At 36.4% G+C, this 18,772-nt stretch overlaps 1 protein-coding gene across 6 annotated transcripts in view; it reads left to right on the top strand.

The window, feature by feature from the left end:
• Positions 1-18,772, top strand: part of HOMER1 (homer scaffold protein 1) — a 213,948-nt gene that overhangs the window by 112,680 nt on the left and 82,496 nt on the right. The window contains exon 9 of one of the 6 annotated variants that reach the window (XM_081505967.1): positions 14,415-17,508. The exons of the other annotated variants lie outside the window; for them this stretch is intronic. Coding sequence (XP_081362093.1) covers positions 14,415-14,603 — 189 coding nt within the window. The 3' untranslated portion in view covers positions 14,604-17,508. Of the gene's footprint in view, positions 1-14,414; positions 17,509-18,772 lie in introns of those variants that run through there. 6 annotated transcript variants of the gene reach the window in all.

The raw sequence follows: 18,772 nt of genomic DNA, 5'->3' as shown, positions 1-18,772 counted from the left end.
CTGGAGAATTCCATGGACAGAGGAGCCTGGCAGGGTACAGTCCATGGGGTCACAGAGAGTTGGACGCAACTGAGCGCACACACAGGTTGAAGCCAGAGTTGTTACTGCACATTGAATTATCCAGCCCCAAGTTTCAAGAGTGCCAAACTTGAGAACAACTTGGTGTAGAATTAAAATAAGAAACATATGATCAGGGCTGGAACAAATGGTGGAAACCCAGGCTAGTTTTGTCTTTTGGTTTGGTTTGGCACCCATTGTTTAATTACTTGCTTTGATATAGACAGTTGCTAAGCATTTACACACCAGGGCTTCCCTGGCAGCTCATTAGTAAAGAATTCGCCTGCAGTGCAGAAGACTGCCTGCCTGTGCAGGAGACAGAGGTTCGATCTTTGGGTAGGGAAGATCCCTGGAGAACGAAATGGCAATCCACTCCAGTATTCTTGCCTGGGAAACTCCATGGACAGAGGAGCCTGATGGGCTACAGTCCATGGGGTGGCAAGAGTTGGACACAACTTAGCAACTAAACCACCACCACCCAGCACTTACATACATTAGCTCTAACTCTTACAGTAACAGGTGTGGTATCCCCATTTTCAAAGAAAAAGCAGCAGTTCTGAGGTGTTGACAAGTTTAATTAAGGCACTTAGCTAGAAAATAGTGAAGACTAGATTCGTTTCGATTTCAAAATCTCTGTTCTGTCTATATTACCACACTGTTTCAGCAGGCAGGCATCCAACCCATCCCTAACTATTCTTGGGGAAAGTTTTTTCAGTTATGTACACATTTATGTTGTCTCAGAGAAACCAAGAAATGATTTATTCATATCAAACTTCTAAATATGTTTCATCATTGATTAGGCAGTAATTGAATTTTACAGCTGGCACCTAGAATTGTGACTATCAATTCTTACCTGTTTTTTCATTGAATATCAGAAATACCTATCAAAACAGCCTACCTGGAATAGGACAGGGAAGCTTTCAGAAAACCTAAGGGTGAATTCTAAAAGGCCAACCCGCCGAAATAACCTGTATGTTTTTTCTAGTTTGAAGAAAGTTCCTCCTTTATGGCCTAGTCCCTCCTACCTAAACATCTACATGTCAAAAGTTCCATCACTCTTGAACCTCCATTCATAAATTCAGTCCAAAAAATTGAGATCATTAGTTTCTGAAATGGTAGAGGAACTTTGAAATTGCAATGCATGGGTTTGGAGTGTAGCTATGAATTTGGATAAAAAAGATAGTTTGGAAAAATTTTAAGTAGTTTTGATATGATTTTTTTTAGTTTGCAAGTTGTTTTTTCTTTAAATATCAATGTAACATATGCTCATTGTAAAAAATTTAGAAAAATGTAACTTAACAGAAAAAAAAAAAACATACTCCCATCATCCTAAGGCAAAATGTTGAGAATTCCCTTCCCTCAGTGTTTTTGTGGATAACTTTTTCTTTATGTGAGACATATAGATAGCAATTTTTTGTCTTGCTTTCCTAACAGTGTTATGTCATAAGCTGCATAGGTCATATGGCTATATAGTATTCTCCTGCATAGGTGTACCATAATTTTCTTCCAACATTTTTACCGGGATGGTCATTTGTTTTCAACATTAGTTGTAATAATGTTATAATGTATCTTTTCACATAAACCTTGCCTTTCTCATTATTTCTTTAAGATGAACTTTTAAAGAATTACTTGGTGTCAATGTTTTTAAATTACCTATGCTGAGAAACTAATGTCTGGAACAACAGGATACCCTCTGGATATTAGTCTCCTCTCATTTTTGCTTCTGATAGGGAACAAGGGGAACTTATTATTTTTTTTAGTATTACCTTTTTTTTTTGATTACAAGTTTTCAATATGTTGATTGTCATCTTTCGGTATTTTGAAGGCACGAAGTGCATTTTTCCCTTATAGTATATGGCATATCCTTCCCTGGAGTTCTAAATCTCCAGATCTTCAAATGGGCTGGTTTCTAAAGTAACTAAGACTTGGCTTACATGTTCATTTCACTGATTTCCCAATTGAAGGACTATTCTGCAGGCCTCCCCACCCCCAGTGCTCTGTGTGATATTACCCTGTCTTATTTTCCTTGTAGCAATTATCACTGAATGAAATGATCTTATTTTCTTAATTGATTTTTAAACTTTTTATTTTGAAGTAATTTCACATGGGAAAGTTGCAAGAATAATGTACCTTTCATGTACCTTTCACCTATATCACCAGATGTTAACATTTTTGCCATATTCGTTTTCTTTTTATCATGATGGAATTCTCTCTGTATTCTTTTTTTTCTAAATGGCTGAGAATAAGTTCCAAATATGATATCCCTTTACCTCTAAACACTTTAATGTATATTTTCTTTTTCTTATATATAATTTTTAAAGATAATTTTTATTGAAGTATAGTTGATTTACAGTGTTATGTTAGTTTCTGCTTGCGGCAAAGTTAGTCAGGTATACATACACATATATCCACTCTTTTTTATACTTTTCCCATATAGGTCATTATAGAGTATTGAGTAGAGTTCCCTATGCTTTATAGTTGTTCAGTTGCTCAGTCATGTCCAACTCTCTGTGACCCCATGGACTACAGCACGCCAAGCTTCCCTGTCCATCACCACCTCCCAGAGTTTGCTCAAACTCATGTCCATCGAGTCGGTGATGCCATCCAACCACCTCATCCTCTGTCGTCCCCTTCTCCTCCTGCTCTCAATCTTTCCCAGCATCAGGGTCTTTTCCAGTGAGTTGACTCTTCGCATCAGGGGGCCAGAATTTTGGAGCTTCAGCTTCAACATCAGTCCTTCCAATGAATATTCAGGGTTGATTTCCTTTAGGATTGACTTGTTTGATCTCCTTGCTGTCCAAGGGACCCTCAAGAGTCTTCTTATCAGCTGTCTCTTTTATATAGAGTGGTGTGTGTATGTCAGCCCCAACCTCCCAATCTATCCTTTCCCCTTTGGTAACCATAAGTTTGTTTTCTATATCTGTGACTCTATTTCTGTTTTGAAAATAAGTTCATTTGTACCCTTTTTAAAAATGCTACATATAAGCGATATCATATGATATTTGACTTCACTCAGTATGACAACCTCTTCAATGTCTATTTTCTAAGAATAGAACAGTCTCTTACATAACCATCAAAGTCAAGAAATTATCTAAAGACTTTATTCAAATTCCCATAATTGTCCTCTTTATAACAGAATATTAGAAATTGTTTTTCTGGTCCAGGATTCATTCCAGGATAACAAGTTCCTTTGGAACTTCATGTTTTAGCTCAACTAGATATTCTAGGTTCATCTTGTATTTCTCAGTTCCAGCCTTGAAATTAGCTGTTTCTTCAAACAAAATTTTCTTTTAGTCAAGTTTGGTGTTTAGAAACCAGGTTCTGGGCATTAAATATACTTTTTGCTATTGAGATGTCATTGTGTCTAGGCCCTCTTAATTATCAGAGCTAGAAATATACACATAGCACATTATGTCCATTACAATAACTATTGGGAAAAAAACAACAACCCTGAAACCATGTTTATACTTCCCATTGCAGTCCAGTACTATGGAGCTCATTTTAGCCTTCCCCAATTTCCTGTTTATAACTCTGTTTCCCAATATTAAGAAACCATAGTATGTTTACTTGCTTGCTTAAGAAGTGAAGTGAAAGTCACTCAGTCATGTCTTACTCTTTGTGACCCCATGGACTATACAGTCCATGGAATTCTCCAGGCCAGAATACTGGAGTGGTAGCTGTTCCCTTCTCCAGGGGATCTTCCCAACCCAGGAATCGAACCGGGATCTCCTGCATTGCAGACAGATTCTTTACCAGCTGAGCTACCAGGGAAGCTCTTTTGCTTAAGAATGTAGTTACTAATTCATACCACTGTCAAAACAACAAAAGCATACCCTACTAACTAGATGAGTATTCTTTTTGTTTTTAACCTGTGTTCAAAAGTTAATTAGGTTCTTTCACTCCCCCTCTTCAACTGGTTAGGTATTCATTTAAAGTACATTTATTTTCATCTGTATCTTATTATATTCCATTTTAGTTCTCCCCATTTTTCTTTGTGTTGTATTTGTATGCATTTACTGAGCATTTGGGGCTTCCCAGGTGGCGCTAGTGGTAAAGAACCCACCTGCCAAGACAGGAGTTGTAAGGGATGCAGGTTCAATCCCTCAGTTAGGAAGATCCCCTGGAGAAGGAAATACTGGAAACCCACTCCAGTGTTTTTGCCTGGAGAATCCCATGGACAGAGGAGCCTGGCGGGCTACAGTCCATATGGTCACAGAGTCAGACACAACTGAAGTGATTTAGCGTGCATATACTGAGCATATGAAACATGGTTCTAAAAGTCAGAACTATTCAGAAAGATAACTTTCGAGAAGTGTCATCCTGTCCAATCCAGTCTAGCCTCATTCCCATCTGCCCCTGTGGGTAACCAGTCTCATTATCTGACTTATTCTTCTGTGTTTCTTTTTACACAAATGAACAGATAAGTCTATTTTTTTATTCCCTCCCCTTTTTTCTTACACAAATGGTAACATATTCTAGTCACTCTTAACTTACACACTTTGCTTTTTTTTTAATCTAAGGTATGTCCTGGAAATCACTCTGTCAGTTCATAGAGATCTTGTTCATTCTTTGGCTGTATAGTACTTCATTTGTATGTGTGATAGTTTTTTTCAAACACACTCCTTTATGTGGATATTTAGGTTGTTTTCAGTATTCTGAGAGTACTATAGTGAGTAATCTTGTAAATAGGTATTTTGTTATTGTTGGAGGTGTATCTATAGGGTAGATGCTTAGAAGCAAGATTTCCAAGTGAGAAGGTCATACTGTCAAATTCTTCTCCATGATGGGTTTTGCTAGTTTTTCATTGTATCATCAGCGTGTATGTGCCTGTTTCTCACAGCCTCATCAGCAAAATGTGTCCTCATACTGCTTATCTTTTGGCAATATATGTTAGGTGAGAAACGATAGTTTTAATTGGTGTATCTCATATTATGAGTGAGATTAAACATCTTTCATAAGCTTAGAGGCCATTTCAGTATCTTTTTGTACCTGTATAGATTGTGTATTCATATCTGTAGCCCTTTTCTCTATAGAATTTTGATCCTTGTTTGAAAAATTTTCTAGAGTTCTTTATTTATCTGCAATTATATGTTACAAATATTTTCTCCCAGTTTGTCAATATTTTTTGACTTTGCTTAAGATAGTGGTTTTGTTTTATGTAGTAGACAAATATATCATTCTTTTCTTTCATTGCTCTGTTGTTGTTCAGATGCTAAGTCGTGTCCAACACTTTGCAACCCCATGTACTACAGTACACCAGGCTTCCCTGTTCTTCACCATCTCCTGGAATTTACTCTAATTCAAAGTGGATTTAGAAAAGGCAGAGGAGCCAGAGATCAAATTGCCAACATCTGTTGGATCATAGAAAAAGCAAGAGAATTCCAGAGAAACACTACTGCTTCATTGACTATGCTAAAGCCTTTGACTGTGTGGATCACAACAAACTATGAAAAATTCTTAAAGAGATGAGAATACCAGACCACCTTACATGCCTCTTGAGAAACCTGTATGCAGGTCAAGAAGCAGCAGTTAGAACCAGATATGGAACAATGGACTGGTTCAAAATTAGGCAAAGAGTACATCAAGACTGTATATTGTCACCCTGCTTATTTAACTTATATGCAAAGTACATCATGGTAAATGCCAGGCTGGATGAAGCACAAGATGAAATCAAGATTGTCAGGAGAAATATCAATAACCTCACATATGCAGATGACACCACCCTTATGGCAGAAAGGGATGAGGAACTAAACAGTCTCTTGATGAAGGTGAAAAAGGAGAGTGAAAAAGCTGGCTTAAAACTCAACATTCAAAAAATGAAGATCATGGCATCTGGTTCCATCACTTCATGGCAAATAGATGGGGAAACAGTGACAGATTTTATTTTCCTGGGCTCCAAAATCACTGCAGATGGTGACTGCAGCCATGAAATTAAAAGATGTTTGCTCCTTGGAAGAAAAACTGTGACAGACCTAGATAGCGTATTAAAAAGCAGAGACGTTACTTTGCTGTCAAAGGTCCAACTAGTCAAAGCTGTGGTTTTTCCATTAGTCATGTATGGATGTGACAGTTGGACCATAAAGAAGACTGAGCATCAAAGAATTGATGCTTTTGAACTGTGGTGTTGGAGAAGACTCTTGAGAGTCCCTCGGACTGCAAGGAGATCCAACCAGTCCATCCTAAAGGAAATCAGTCCTGAAAATTCATTGGAAGGGCTGATGCTGAAGCTGAAGCTCCAATACTTTGGCCACCTGATGCAAAGATCTGAGTCATTAGAAAAGACCCTGACTCAATGGACATGAGTTTGAGCAATCTCTGGGAGTTATTGAAGGACAGGGAACCCTGGTGTGCTGCAGTCCATGGGGTTGCAAAGAGTTGGACATGCCTGAGTGACTGAACAACAACAACATGTCCATTGAGTCAGTGATGCCATCCAACCATCTCATCCTCTGTCGTCCCCTTCTCCTCCTGCCCTCAATATTTTGCAGCATCAGAGTCTTCTCCAGTGAGTCAGCTCTTTGCATCATGTGGCCAAAGTATTGGAGTTTCAGTTTCAGCATCAGTCCTTCCAATGAATATTCAGGACTGATTTCCTTTAGGATTGGCTGGTTTGATCTCCTTGAGTCCAAGGGACTCTCAAGAGTCATCTCCAGAGCCACAGTTCAAAAGCATCAATTCTTCGGCACTCAACCTTCTTTATGTTCAACTCTCACATCCATACAGAGAAGGCAATGGCACCCCACTCCAGTACTCTTGCCTGGGAAACCCCATGGACGGAGGAGCCTGGTAGGCTACAGCCCATGGGGTCGCAAAGAGTCAGACACGACTGAGCGACTTCACTTTCACTTTTCACTTTCATGCACTGGAGAAGGAAATGGCAACCCACTCCAGTATTCTTGCCTGGAGAATCCCAGGGACGAAGGAGCCTGGTGGGCTGCCGTCTATGGGGTCGCACAGAGTCGGACACAACTAAAGCGACTTAGCAGCAGCAGCACATCCATACATGACTACTGGAAAAACCATGGCTTTGACTATACGGACCTTTGTCAGCAAAATGATATCTCTTCTTTTTAATATGCTGTCTAGGTTTGTCATAGCTTTTCTTCCAAGGAGCAAGCATCTTTTAATTTCATGGCTGCAGTCACTGTCTGCAGTGATTTTGGAGCCCAGGAAAATAAAATCTGTCACTTATTTCCATCGTTTCCCCCTCTATTTAGCATGAAGTGATGGGACTGGATGCCATGATCTTAGTTTTCTGAATGTTGAGTTTTAAGCCAACTTTTTCACTCTCCTCTTTCACTTTCATCAAGAGTCTCTTTAGTTCTTCACTTTCTGCCATAAGGGTGATGTCATCTACATATCTGAGGTTGTTGATATTTCTCCCAACAATCTTGATTCCATCTTGTGTTTTATCCAGCCTGGCATTTCACATGATGTACTCTGCATATAAGTTAAATAAGCAGGGTGACAATATACAGCTTTGACGTACTCCTGTCCCAATTTTGAACCAGTCCATTGTTCCATATCTGGTTCTAACTGCTGCTTCTTGACCTGCATACAGGTTTCTCAAGAGGCATGTAAGGTGGTCTGGTATTCTCATCTCTTTAAGAATTTTCCATAGTTTGTTGTGATCCACACAGTCAAAGGCTTTAGCATAGTTAATGAAGCAGATTTTTTTTTGCATTCTCTTACTTTTTCTGTGATCCAACGGATGTTGGCAATTTAATATTTGATTCCTCTGGTTCCTCTGCCTTTTCTAAATCTAGCATGTACATCCGGAAGTTCTCAGTTCATGTACTGTTGAAGCCTAACTTGAAGGATTTTGAGCATTACCTTGCTAGCCTGTGAAATGAGCCATTTGTGCGATAGTTTGCACATTCTTTGGCATTGCCCTTCTTTGGGATTGGAATGAAAATTGACCGCTTCCATTCCTGAAGTGTGAAATCCTGGTTATTGCTCTGACTCTGTTCCATACTCAGATCATATAGGAATCCATCCATATTTCCCTTTAATACTTCTGTGGTTTCATTTTTTACTTTTAGATCTCTGATTCACTTGGGGTTTGTCCTTTGTATGTGGTGTGAGATATGGATCTAAGTTTATCCTTTTCCCTGGAGAAGGAAATGGTACCCCACTCCAGTACTCTTGCCTGGAAAATCCCATGGATGGAGGAGCCTGGTGGGCTGCAGTCCATGGGGTCGCTAAGGGTCGGACATGACTGAGCGACTTTACTTTCGCTTTATCCTTTTCCAAATGTCTGTCTTGTTATCTCATTACCATTTATTTATAACTTTATCCTTTTTTCCCAGAGATTTGAGATATTCAATTTCAATGTGTATCTTGGTCTGTATTTGGACTTTCTCTTCTGTTCTACTAAGTTACTCGTATCTATTCATGCATCCTAGTACCACACTGCTTTACTCGTAGAGGCTTTACAGTTTATTTTAATATTGAATAAGGTCAATCAGCCCTCATAGCTTTTCTTTTTCATCATTTTCCTAAATGTATTCTTAACATATTTTTTCCATATGTATTTTAGTTTTAGCATTAGTACCAATTTTAGTGTCAACAAAAAGCTTAGCTCTGTAAAAAAAATCATTGGTATTGCTTAAAATTTAGAACACTAATTTAGCAGAGTGATATCTTCATGAGGTTTCCATCTTATTCAAGAACAGAGGATGTCTTCTTACTTGTTCACGTCTACTTTTGTGTTTTTCAGGAACATTTTAAGGCTTTCATCCTGTGAATTTGGAGTGTTTCTTGTTTATTTGTAAATATTTTATACTATTTTTATACTATTAAAAATTCTTCTTTTATACTGTTGAAAATTAGGTTTTCTCTACCATTGTATCTTTTGATTATTGTTTATAAAATCAATGTGTATGAAAGTTTTTGAATTCTGTTTGCTAATCTTATATCCTGCTACCATACTAAATTATTTTATTGTTTGCACTAGTCTTGTCATTTATTTCATTTATTCACTAACAAATAATCTGCAAATAGAAATAATTTTGCTTCTTTTGTTCTAGTTCTTAGGGCTCTGTTGATTTTTCTTGTTGAGTTACATCTGTTAAAAATACCAGTACAGTGTTAATAGTGGAGGTGACAGACTTATCTTGTTCCTGATTTTAGTGGAAATGTCTCTAATACTTTTCCATTAGTTGAAATGCTGGCTTTACCAGTATCATATTATGAGAGTGGCTTATTCCTATTTTCTTGAGTGTTTCTACCAAGAAAGAGTTAACTTTTGTTAATAGCTTTTTTAGTACCAATGGAGATAATCATAATTTTTCCCCCAGACCTATTAATATGGTTTATTTTATTAATGAATTTTCTAAAACTGAACCACATTTGCATTCCTAAAATAAATACCACTTAGCTGTGGTGTATCATTTTCTTAATGTGGTGTCAGATTTTTGTTCCCTGTTATTTATAGTTTTTATATGGTATTCATTTGTAATATCGGTCTGTAATTTTCCTTTTTCAGGTGGGAGCTGAATTTATACAATTTAGGTGTCAAGGTTATAGTAGCTTCATAAGATAATTTGGAAGATTTTCTTTATTTTCTTATGCTCTGGAGTAATTGATGTCATATTAGAACTATCTGGTCTTTGAAAGTTTAATAGAACTCCTGTTTGAAACTGTCTGGGCCTGGAGCTGTTTTAATTCTTTTATTACTCTCTGTTTCTTATGCAGGTATTGGCCTGTATAAGTTTTCCATCTGGGTTTTCAGATATTCAGTGGAAACTCTTATAATTTCTTATATAGTTCTTTATCCTTGTCTTTCTTAAGTTTAGTAATAGTATGTCTATTTTAGACTTCCCTGGTGGCTCAGTTGGTAAAGAGTCTGCATGCAATGCAGGAGACCTGGGTTCAATCCCTGAGTCAGAAAGGTCCCCTGGAGAAGGAACTAGCAACCCACTCCAGTATTCTTGCCTGAAGAATTAGATGGACGGAGGAGCCTGGTGGGCTATAGTCCATGGGGTCAGAAAGAGTCGGACACGACTGAGTGACTAACACTTTCACTTTCAAGTCTATTTTAAGTTTTTTGAAAAATGAAATTCTGACTTATTAATCAGTGTTACTATTTTTCTGTCTTTTATCTAATGAATTTTTACTCTTCTGCTTATTATTCCTGCTTTATGGTTTGTTTTGATTTACTTTTTAATTTTATTTCTAGCATTTTGAAAGGGGAATTTAGTTCCTTTGTTTTCATTTTTATTTATTTGTGTTTAAAACTATAGATTTCCTCTGATCGTTGCTTTAATATGTCCCATAAATTATGACAGTATTTTCATTATCATTATGTCGTGAAATTCTGTAATTTGGTCTTCCCTTTCATGCTGGAGATGTTTAAAGGAACATGTTTTAATATCCTGGTGGAAGGGTCTTTTAATTTTATGATTTAGTTTTACTGCATTGTGATTACAAGGATTTGTTTATATAATTTCTGCTTGACATAATTTACCGCTTTTTTAATGTAATCTAGCATATAATCAACTTGTGAATGCTCTTTATTGATTTTGTAATTTAAGCCTTCTATATCCTTACCATTTTTTTGTTCCTCCTGATCTGTCCTATATTGAGAAGAGCAAATTAAAAGCTCACATCAGTGTATTTTTTTCTGTGTATCCTTACAGCTCCTGTAGTTTCTACTTTATAAAGATGGCTACTGTGTTTCTTGGTACATAAACATAATAGTTGTATCTTCATTGTGCTATGGGTTTTAGCACTGAAGGTGTCTTTCTTTGCTGCTTTTTCTATGGCTGTCACAATGCCTGCCTGGTACACCTTTGCTCATGTTATTATTTTTGAACTTTCTAAATGAATTTCCCAGTGGAAGGACCTTTTATGATTAGCTGTCCCCCAGAGTCTCTTTCTCTTCTTATTTTTTTAAGGGTCTCTTATTTTTTTAAATTTACTTTTGGTGATCTGAGTCTTCCCTGCTGTGCACAGGTTTTCTCTAGCCGTGGCCAGCAAGGGCTCCTCTGCTCTTGGGTGCAGGCGCTCAGCACGTGGGCTCAGGAGTTACAGCTCGCTGGCTGCAGAGCACAGGCTCAGCAGTTGTGGTGCAGGGGCTTCCTTACTTGGTGGAATCTTCCCAGACCAGGAATTGAGGCAGATGCCTGTGCACCGTACTGCCAGAGAAGTCCCCTTTTTCTTGTTTTCACTCTCTCTCCTCGGAAATACTGCCTTTCCAGGTCACCTCCTCAAGGCTTGTTTACACTGTGAGGTTGCCTCGTGTGTGTTGCTCTGGTCTACTATGCCGTTTGTTTTCTACCAGCATCTTGGCACTTTGAGTGGTCTTTCTCTTTCTTTGGGTTATTAGAGTTCAGTCTTAGGTTTTCATTCTCCTCTTCCCTCTTCTGTGTTTCCCCCTCAATCTTGCCTTGCCCTCTGCAAAGAGTAAGAGTAAGAACTTGAGAAGTATCTCTGCGAGAAGCTGGTGCTTCTGTCTCCTAATTATAGGTAACCTCAAATTTGTATTGTTCTCTTTCTTCTAGTTGAACTTGTGGTGTTTGTATTGTTTTATTTGTCCTTATTATTGGTTTATATAGTTTGGAAAGCTGGTCGAAAGGTTTCAGTGTACACAGCAATTTCCTCAGTGTCTCTGTTCTGTCTGTTCTGTTGACTTCTTTTTTACCAGCATCCCCCTTCGAGAATACACACTCCATTAAAACAGGGACCATCTTTGTTTATTTACTACTTTATTCTCAAAGCCGTAGCTTCCCTGGTGGCTCAGTTGGTAAAGAGTCTGCCTGCAATGCTGAGTTTGATCCCTGGGTTGGGAAGATCCCCTGGAGAAGGAAATGGCAACCCACTCCAGTATTCTTGCCTGGAAAATCCCATGGACAGAGGAGCCTGGTGGGCTACAGTCCACGGGGTCACAAAGAGTCGGACACGACTGAGTGACTAACTTTCATTCTCAAAGCCTAGTTACTTAGAAGACATCTCAGTAAATAATTGTTGAGTAACTCTTCTTCAAAATATGTGTGTCTTTTAGTCATTTTTCTGTTAAATTATTAATACTTGTTTTGATGATCTGTGTATGACCATGTATGATCAATGTGAAGGTTAATAATCTTAATAGGACAGTAACATATCTTGTAAGAGTTTACGATGTGAATCAGATATCAATAAAGACAAATTTTTGTAGCTTTTATTTAGATTAAATGATGCACGATTCAAATTTACAGAAAATGAACCTGACCTGGTCCCATTGATGGTGGTAATAATTGTTTAATTTTTTTTTTAATCACTCGAGTATTGTAGGCTCCATATCTAACAAATACAGAGCATGACCTTCTGCCCACTGGCATTTTATACTTTCAGTTATTGCCTTCGAAAGCACTCAAAGGGATTTAGCAAGTTCTGGCCTCAGTGTTTTATCAGTGCTTTACCTTGGTGCCCTGACATATGCTCACATATCAGTTAAAGAAGAAAGGAAAATAGAAGCACAAAAATCATAATAAGCAGAAGAATGAGTTGCGAGGGGGAATAAAAGTTAAGAAGAAGGGCTGGAAAGTATAGACAGAAGATAGAACTGGGACATGCCCCCAACCAGGTTGCTTCATCCTGATCTTACATTGTCTGTTCTTCCTCTGGAATCTTATTCTCTGCCTCAGAATAGACCACAGCACCAACAGCATCATACTGGATCCTTTTTGTTATGGGCCTGGTGAAATTCCTTCAATCGGAGAAATGGCTCAGAGCACAAGACTCCTGGAGAAGAACAGTGCGGTTTTAATAGCTGGGGGGGTTTGGTGTTTTGCTTGTTTCCACTGAAAATGTTTGGCTGTTTCATTGATTGGCAAGGAGAACAAAGAAGCCTTTCACTTTTTAAGGATGGCTTTAGAGGGCAAACTGGGCGGTGCGTGGTAAAGTGGGTGTTTTCTCGTGAATGACATTTGGTCTATTTTTACAGTTGGAAACATTCTAATCTTAAGCTTCTTGTTTGAGCAGGTCAGAGAGCGTGCTGTGGAATTTTTACATTTGATCCCAGGATCTGTTTACTCCCTTAAGGTTTAGAGACTTCATGAACTTGGCTTCTGAATTTATAAATATCCTATTGGTTTCAGAATCTGCTGTCAGTTTACTTATCTTAACCTTGTAGGTGATTTGAAGGGAAAAGATTAGAAACATACCTGGTTAACATCTAATAATAAATACTTTAAGATTGATTGGAAATCTCTAAGTTCTTTCTTTAAAAGTCATTATAGCTGCACTATTCCTTTTTTATGTCTTCCCAGGCTCTTGCGACTCATCTGTGGTATCTGTTTGCTTGAGGCTTGCTCTTAGTTAAACAAGTGAATATTTCTTTGTGCTGGGAATGCTAAAGCAATGGTTACTTTCTTATATGTATTCAAATCAGTTTTCCAGTTATTTTTCTTAGAAGTTTAATTTTGCAGGCATTGTAGGATAAGCGGATTTTGTAAAGAAGTGTACATAGTCCCAACAACCAGAAGGGTTTCCTGTTTTCTGTGTGTACTTTAATTCCCATCATTCATCTTCACACACACAGCTTTGCCTCACTGTAGTTAGTACACTGCTTCACATTCTGTTATTTTCATTTAACATTTACCAGATACTTTAAATAATTTTTTAAAAACCTACTATCCTTTCGACACAATATATAGTAACTTATAAATAATTTGTAAGTACGCCAGGAATTCTGGCATTTATTTTTAAAGTTTAAAAAATTTTTGTTGTCATGAACTTTTGGCTTTTCTTTTGTCATTTTTTTCTTCCCTTAATCCGCAGTATATTGGAATTGTTTTTGTCTAATTCTCTTACATGTACAGGTATTCACTACAGTTTTTAACAGGTGAGCTATGTTCTCTACCATACACATTCATTTGATACTGAGGTGAAATGAAGAATAATTAACATATTCAGAGGATCCTAAAACTTATTTGAGAGAGTCATTTCCTTCTCCAAATCTTTCTCCAGAATTGCCAAGAAAGAGAAAAAATTAATTTGTCTTTTTTTTCTGCCTGCTTTCACTTGGATTGCTAACAGTTGTGCATGAGGAAAAGGAGGTGTACCTAATCCACAAAATGGGTCACCAGTCCTATCTTGGTATTTGAAGTACCTAGACTAATGTTGCCTGGCATGAAGCAGGCAGGGAGGCAATTTGTGCTGGGAGATAGATGGATTCATGAGCAGCAAGTCAGTAAAACTACATGGATTTCTTAGATGGCGCAATCTGAAAACCTCCTTAGGTTGTGTGGAGATTCAGAAGCTCATCCTGATTATCAAACTGCATGGACTATCACAGTATTCTAATAATGAAAGTTATACTGTTTCTCAAATCTTCAACTGACACACATATATATATCACACTTTTGTTTCTAAAGGAAGTAGAAATTCGGAACAAAGACCTGGAAGGACAACTGTCTGACTTAGAGCAACGCCTGGAGAAAAGTCAGAATGAACAAGAAGCTTTTCGCAATAACCTGAAGACCCTGTTAGAAATCCTTGATGGAAAAATCTTTGAACTAACAGAATTACGAGATAACTTGGCCAAGCTACTAGAACGCAGCTAAGGAAAGTTAAATTTCAGTGCCAATTGATTAAAAAAGATACTGTCTCTCTTCATAGGATTGTTTGGGCTCCGCATCAAGATTGCACAAAAAAATTTGAATATCTCTTCTCCACGAGGAGGATCTTTTGAAAATTGGAATTGTATATTTCAGTGTAAATTTTAGAATTCAGCTTGTAGCTAGTTGGGGAAAAAAAAAGAGATGAAAAACTTGAACTACAAATTACCTCCATGTATATTATTGGCCATAGTTAACTAGAAAGTTATAAATAGACATTTAATGCAATCTTTTTTTCTGATATTAGCCAATGGGAGAATTAACAAATGTCTGGGTCACATCCCCCTTTTTGTGTTCAACACAGTGAAGGTTATCTGCTTTTTAAATTAATTTATTTATGATATCTAAAGCTGTGTTTTGTGCAAAAACTTAATGATGAAAGCCCTGTCTTTTGTTGTAATCTGAATAATTTCTCAGGATATTTTTGCACTGCCAAAGGCAGTGCCATTACCAATTAATTCTTGCCAGGAGTGAAAGAGACCTGCATCTTTAATTGAAACATACTATAACTGGGTGTATAGAGTTCTTCCCTTTTTTTATACTGGAAGATATTTCACTCTGGTGACCATTCTGATACACTCTGGTGTTCTCTAATCTTGTCTGCTGTATAGTTTACTTTTCCATATTGATTCCATGTATTTATGAAAAGATACTGTCTCCCATTTTATTACACATTTTAAAGCCAACTAATGAAGGCAGCTGAGTCCCTCCAAAATTTTTCTTTTTAAATTTCTAATAAATTTGACACACAGTACTGAAATAGAGCAGCCCGTCACTAACGGTCTGGTCTAGCAATGTTAAGTATATTTACAGAATATGCAGTTACATTTATTTATATATTTTGCAAGAAATCTTTTCTGAATGATTAATGCATTTCAATTTACAAATACTAATGGTTGTTGGGGAACTGTTTATTATAGATCATTTTAAGGTGTATAGCTATTTTAAAGGCGATCCATTTCCATCAAGCAGCCAATCAGAGGACTATTGGGATTGGAGCCGTTTACTCTGTCTGGGTCTTCACATCAACCACATCTCTAGTCAATCCTCACAAGGCAATATTCTAAACTGTTAACTAGGCATTTCAAAAGAGGAATTCAATTCAGTGGGCTCTCCTCAGTGAACAGGTTTTAATGTTGTTTTGATGTAATTTTAAAGGACTTTTAGCAAACATGCATTTCTTTATATATTTCTTTTAAGGAGCTATTTTAAAAGTAAGTCAAGTGCTGTCTAGTCTGCTTATGGAGTAAGAATTGCATCAGAGTCCATATATTCTTGCTGTACAATGCTTGTGATGTTGAGGAGGGTTCTTTTTTAAAGTGTATGCTTGAGTATCGACTCCATGGAGTCTACAAATGCACTGACTTTTTGTTTGTACCCCAAAACAATTGAATTGTTAAGTACAAAATTAAGCTGATTAATCAATTTGTAACCATTTTTTCACTCACACAGCTACTCAATACCAGACAGTTTTGTTTTATATATGTATGTGTATGTATGTAAATACATACATATTAATTTATATTAGAGTGAAAAATAAATGGTTTGTTTCTAAAGTTAGTTTCTAAAGTGAGTTTTCAGGTGTCTCTGAAAAGTTTATATCAGACACTTAATCATCATGTATTATATGTGCTATAATATCATGTACCTCCATCTATTTTAGGGTATTTTCCTCACCTATTTATTGTAGGGAGGATAATTTAGGTACACAAGCTCAGAGGTATTTCTCTGATAAATCAGGTAATAAAACTTATTTGATTGATGGAATTTTGAAGTAGATGTGACTTTATCCATCAGTTTCTGAGTACAGAGCACCATATTTTAATTTAAATAGGGGATTTAACACTAGGGATCAGGGAATTTAGTTATGAAGAGTTAAAAAAATTAAAGAAAAAAAACAGTGTTAGCTATTGAAATGGTAAGTGAATTATTTTAATGATGTAATAAGATATTTTTAAATTTTGACATAATTGTCATTTAATGGGAAAATAAGTCACCAAAATGTCTCCACTTGAATTGTATTGATATATGAGACATGTGTGTAATTCAATATATACATATACTCATATGTATATACAGAAAATTATTTTTAATATTTTCCTACTGATATGAAATTTAAAATTGGAAATTTTGTGAGTTTTTTCCTTTCCAATAGAGTCTACTTTTTTTCTTTTTTTAGTAATTTCAACAGTTTCTTGAGGGCTGCACCTTTAAATTCCCAGATTGTCTTTAGACATGTATAGTATATGGGATAAGGTGGACACAAGTGCACATATAAATAAAATCTTCTTATTAAGACTATTTTAAACATTCATTTACAGTAGGAGAGTACCTAGAAATCATCATCTACAAGTCATAATTAGGCTGTGTGCCTACTGTCATTTTCTCCATTTCTGTATTATATAAATAAAAGTTTGCATATTAAAATTTGATTTTTTTCCCAGAGACAAATATTATATAATGTATCTATATTTAGATCAAACTGTGGTAATATATTTATCAGAAAATAATGTTGGGGGACTATAGCCTGAACGTGTGGACTGGAAGTGGCACAGAGAAGGAGAGCAGAGATTGACCCCGTTGTGTATAAGTTATTATATGATGACTGAATTCTTGTACAAAAAAACAACTGAAAAAAAGAAAAACAAAAATACAGTTTTTATTTTGAAATACCTTTGTTGTTCTCTGAAGAATGTACTTTATCTTTTTTTCCTTCAGTCTTTTACAGATATTTTTAAAGAAGCATTTAAGTAATGGCAGCATTTACTTAAATCTTACAGGTGCTACTGGATTTTGCATTAGTGTGTTATGTTGTGAAATCCTAACTTTGACATAAAAGGTTTTATAAGTATTTCCCTGCCTGGAAAATTAGTTTTTGTTTCTCCTCTCTCTTCTTCTCTCTTTTTTCCTCCCTCTTTCTTCCTGCAGATTAAAAAAGGCCATGAAGTTGCACCCCTTCTGTCCCTATAGAAGAACTCCAGCATCACCATAGATTTAATGTTTTGCTGTCATTGAACTATTGAGAAGCAGTTAGAGGAAAAACTTGTACCATTTTTTCAAGTGGAACTAAGAGACACTCAAAACTGAACCACCGCCACCTTTTAAAGCTCATTTCTCTGCCTTGTTAAAATTAAATGTGTTCTTTCACATGTGTGCTCCAGCCTTCCGTGTTTTTACTGAACTCTGGAGTGTGTTCAGCCGCTCTCTCCTTTCTGACTTTCTGACAGCTCTGGAACGGGAGGCGAGACAGAGGAAATATTTGTTTGGTGGCAGTGGTTTATTGTTTTTTTATTTATAGAAATCCTTTTGTTTGATATCAAATGATTTTAACATCCTGATATTGTGATTGAAGCCATGAAATAGTCTTCATTGAATTTTTTGCTTCTGGGTACTTAGCATTGTTCCTTTATCCTTTGTGAAGTCAATTAATTTATATAAATCTTAAAGAGGAAAACTTTCAGGTAAGAAGTAGTTGAGAATAACACATTTAAGGAAAAAAAACCCATTTCTCCAGTAGGATACTATGCTATAATCAGTATTTGCTGTAAAGATAATTTTCATGTGAGAAAACATTTTAAAAATGACTAGAAAGGGATCATTTTGGAATGGAAACAGATTTATCATTCACCTTACTCTAAATTGTGAGAATGTATTTTTCAATAATATTCATGTTAAATTGGACCTTAAATTTTTTTTAGCCTTTTATTTTATACTGGAGTATAGTCAATTGGACCTTTAATTTTTATGGCAGTTTTTCTCTGTGGGAAACTGATGTATCGTTGACACAGAAATAAGCATAGTTACTGAATTGAAGAAATGAATGTTTTTCTCTTTTTGTTTATATATTGTAAAATAGCTTCAAATAACTAACAATTTTACTCAAGGAAAGACTTGATCAGCACTACACTGCCAAGTGATTTCTGCTTAGTATACTAGATAAAAAAAGAACGGAGTTGTTTTTACCAAAAACAGGTGATCCAGGAAGAGAAATTGCACGCAGAATAGGGGAAAGGCCATAAGCTCCCAATAGATTTCGAGTCAATTCATTGATCTCTGTAAGTACCCTTTTAATCTTTTAAAGCACACATTCCAGAGGATACCAGGAGTGTATGGGG

Source organism: Giraffa tippelskirchi, chromosome 7 (assembly GCF_054371585.1).
Source record: "Giraffa tippelskirchi isolate mGirTip1 chromosome 7, T2T-mGirTip1v1.2.pri, whole genome shotgun sequence".
NCBI classification, from domain to species: Eukaryota; Metazoa; Chordata; class Mammalia; order Artiodactyla; family Giraffidae; genus Giraffa; species Giraffa tippelskirchi.
The sequence above is the reverse complement of the archived record's forward strand: the minus strand, read 5'-3'. Positions and strand labels throughout refer to the sequence as shown.